Source organism: Penaeus japonicus, unplaced genomic scaffold (genome assembly GCF_977035675.1).
Source record: "Penaeus japonicus unplaced genomic scaffold, GWHDUDI00000001_assembly GWHDUDI00000004, whole genome shotgun sequence".
Classification (NCBI taxonomy): domain Eukaryota; kingdom Metazoa; phylum Arthropoda; class Malacostraca; order Decapoda; family Penaeidae; genus Penaeus; species Penaeus japonicus.
This window is the reverse complement of record NW_028234406.1, coordinates 1953402-1955901: the sequence shown is the minus strand read 5'-3', so window position 1 is coordinate 1955901 and position 2500 is coordinate 1953402. Positions and strand designations below refer to the sequence as shown.

The following is a 2500-nucleotide window of genomic DNA, read 5'->3' as shown; positions in this document are numbered from 1 at the left end:
AACAAGAGGTCGAGAGGAGGTCTATTCTTTTCTCAACTGTCTTCTTTGTTCCTCTTGTTCCTTGCCTCTCTCGAGGACTTGGCGAATCCACATAACATTCACAAGCTCTCGTCTAAGACCCTTGTGTTCGAACAGCGATCTCTCTCTCTCTCTCACTCTCTCTCTCTCTCTCTCTCTTTTCACTTCTCTTTTCCCAGTCTTGTTATTTCTACGTATATTCTTACCTTTTTTTATTAACTCTTCGTCCCCAAAATTCATCTTTTTCTAACTCCAACTTCACGGCTGTTTTTAGATATAGTTTTATTTGAGCGTTTAATCAAGAAAGGCGGGGGATATCTGACTTTTATAGATCATAAAGACCACTTAAGTGAATCTCTTTCTTTTCATAACGTTCTTCTAAAATATCCCAGAGTCACTTCCCCTCTTTCGACATACGCAGTTAACTTCTCCCCTTTGTAATATACAAACCAGAAAACTATGCTATTACTATGCCAGTTTTCCCTCTCATATGACATGTCACACTATTTATGCGCGTCTGATCCGCTTTCCATTTTTCGTTGAGTTCTTTCCTTAGGTTTTCGATCCTATTTTACGTCCGTTTTCTGTCACTCTTGTTTACGTTTATTGGAGATCTTTGAGGTTATATTTTTATATCAACTTCTTTTTTATATTTGTTTTTATCTTCTCTAGACCTTATTCTTGGTTCTATGTTTTCCTATTCTCCTTTTTAACTTTAGAATTTATCTCTTCACCTTCATTCTACCAGTCTGTACATCTATCTTCCCCAGAATCCTTATAGGAAAAAAACTTAAGTTTCCCCCTCAATCTATTTCTCATCCTATATCCCGTTTTCTATCAACCTCCTCGTCCTTTCTTTCCCCTCCATTCAAATTGTGCCCTAAAATCTACCCATCAAGGTCGCCCTCCTAGATACACCCTCTTCTCTCTCTCTCTCTTTCTCTCCCTCTCTATCTCTCCCTCCCTCGCTCTCTCTCTCTAACTCTCTCTCTCCCTCCCTCTCTCTCTTTCTCTCTCTCTCTCTCCCTCCCCACCCCCCATCTCTCTCCCTCTCCCTCCCTCCCTCTCTCTCTCCCTCCCTCCATCTCTCTCTCCCTCTCTCTCTCTCTCCCCTCTTTCTCTCCTTCTCCTCCCAGACCGACCCATCTCTTCAGCCTGGCAACATGGCTTTCCGATTCCACGTTCGACACTTCAGTCGAGTGCAACAACGAGGGGAAAAGGTCGCCAAGGTCACGTTCAGAGGTCAGTGGATGTCCCCCTTTTTTTGGTTGTTTGTTTGTTTGTTTTGGTGTTTTATGGTGCCGGTTGCATCACTGTCTTATATTATCTTGTGTTATGGTTATAGCTGTACTTAATGATATTTGATGGTTGTTATTGTCATCTTGAAGGCGTGATTGAGCAGGATTATGTTTCGATTGGTATTGAATTGGTAATCTTGATTGAATGGTGTATTAGTAGTGTTGTGTAATTTTATCATTATCATAATCACTACTATTATGGTCATTAGCGTCATTATTATTATTATCATTACTGTTGTTGTTGTTATTGATACTATTTTCATTATTATCATGATAATTATTATCATTATTAATACTATTACCATTATTATTATCATCAGTAAGAGTGTTAGTATCATTATATTCATTATCATTATTATCTTTAACATTATTATTATCATTATCATCATCATTATCATTATCATCATCATTATCATTATCCTTTTCATCATCATCATCATCATGATTGTCATCATCATTATTATCATCCATATATCATAACAATAATGGTCATAACTAACATCGTCATCATCATTATTATCAACATAATCATCATCATTATTATCAGCTCATCATCACTAATATCATTAATATAATCATCACTTTTCACCCCCTTGATGTTCGTACAGAAGGCTGAATTCGGTGTGAGTTTGTGTGTAAGTGTTCCCGAGTCAATGTGTGTGTGTGTGCGTACGTGCGTGTGTGTGTTTATGTGTGTGAGTGTGTATCTGAACGTTGCATGTGTGTGTGCATACGTATATATTTGTGTGTGTGTGTGTGCGTTTATATATGTGTGTGCATGTCTGTACGTGTGCATGTGTATATGCATATGTATGTATCTATGTTTGTGTGCATATGTATGTGTGTATATATATGTGTGTCAGTACGTACGTGATGTGTGTTTATGTCTGTGCATGTCTATATCTGTACGCGTGCATGTATGTGCATACGAACGCACGACCGTGAATCCGAATACGTATACACGTGTATCTACCTCCCCCCCCACTCCCCCCCAATCCAAAACACCAACCGCAGAACAATGAACACAGAACAACCAACACAAGATACGAGAACAATGCAACAACCCGTATATATTGTCCGTCACACGTGAACTTAATGACGTGTCGTAGAGTGTTCGGGTCGCGTGTTGGAGCCTCTGATATAGACACTTTAGTGAGGGAGCGAGGACTCGTAGTGAATTATTG

General features: G+C 39.0%; 1 protein-coding gene across 3 annotated transcripts in view; it reads left to right on the top strand.

The window, feature by feature from the left end:
• Nucleotides 1-1123: 1123 nt before the first annotated feature.
• Nucleotides 1124-2500, top strand: part of LOC122252678 (otoferlin) — a 390650-nt gene continuing 389273 nt past the window's right edge. For all 3 annotated transcript variants that reach the window (XM_086535872.1, XM_086535873.1, XM_086535871.1), the window contains exon 1: nt 1124-1260. In XM_086535872.1, coding sequence (XP_086391998.1) covers nt 1182-1260 — 79 coding nt within the window. In that variant the 5' untranslated portion in view covers nt 1124-1181. The remainder of the gene's footprint in view (nt 1261-2500) is intronic.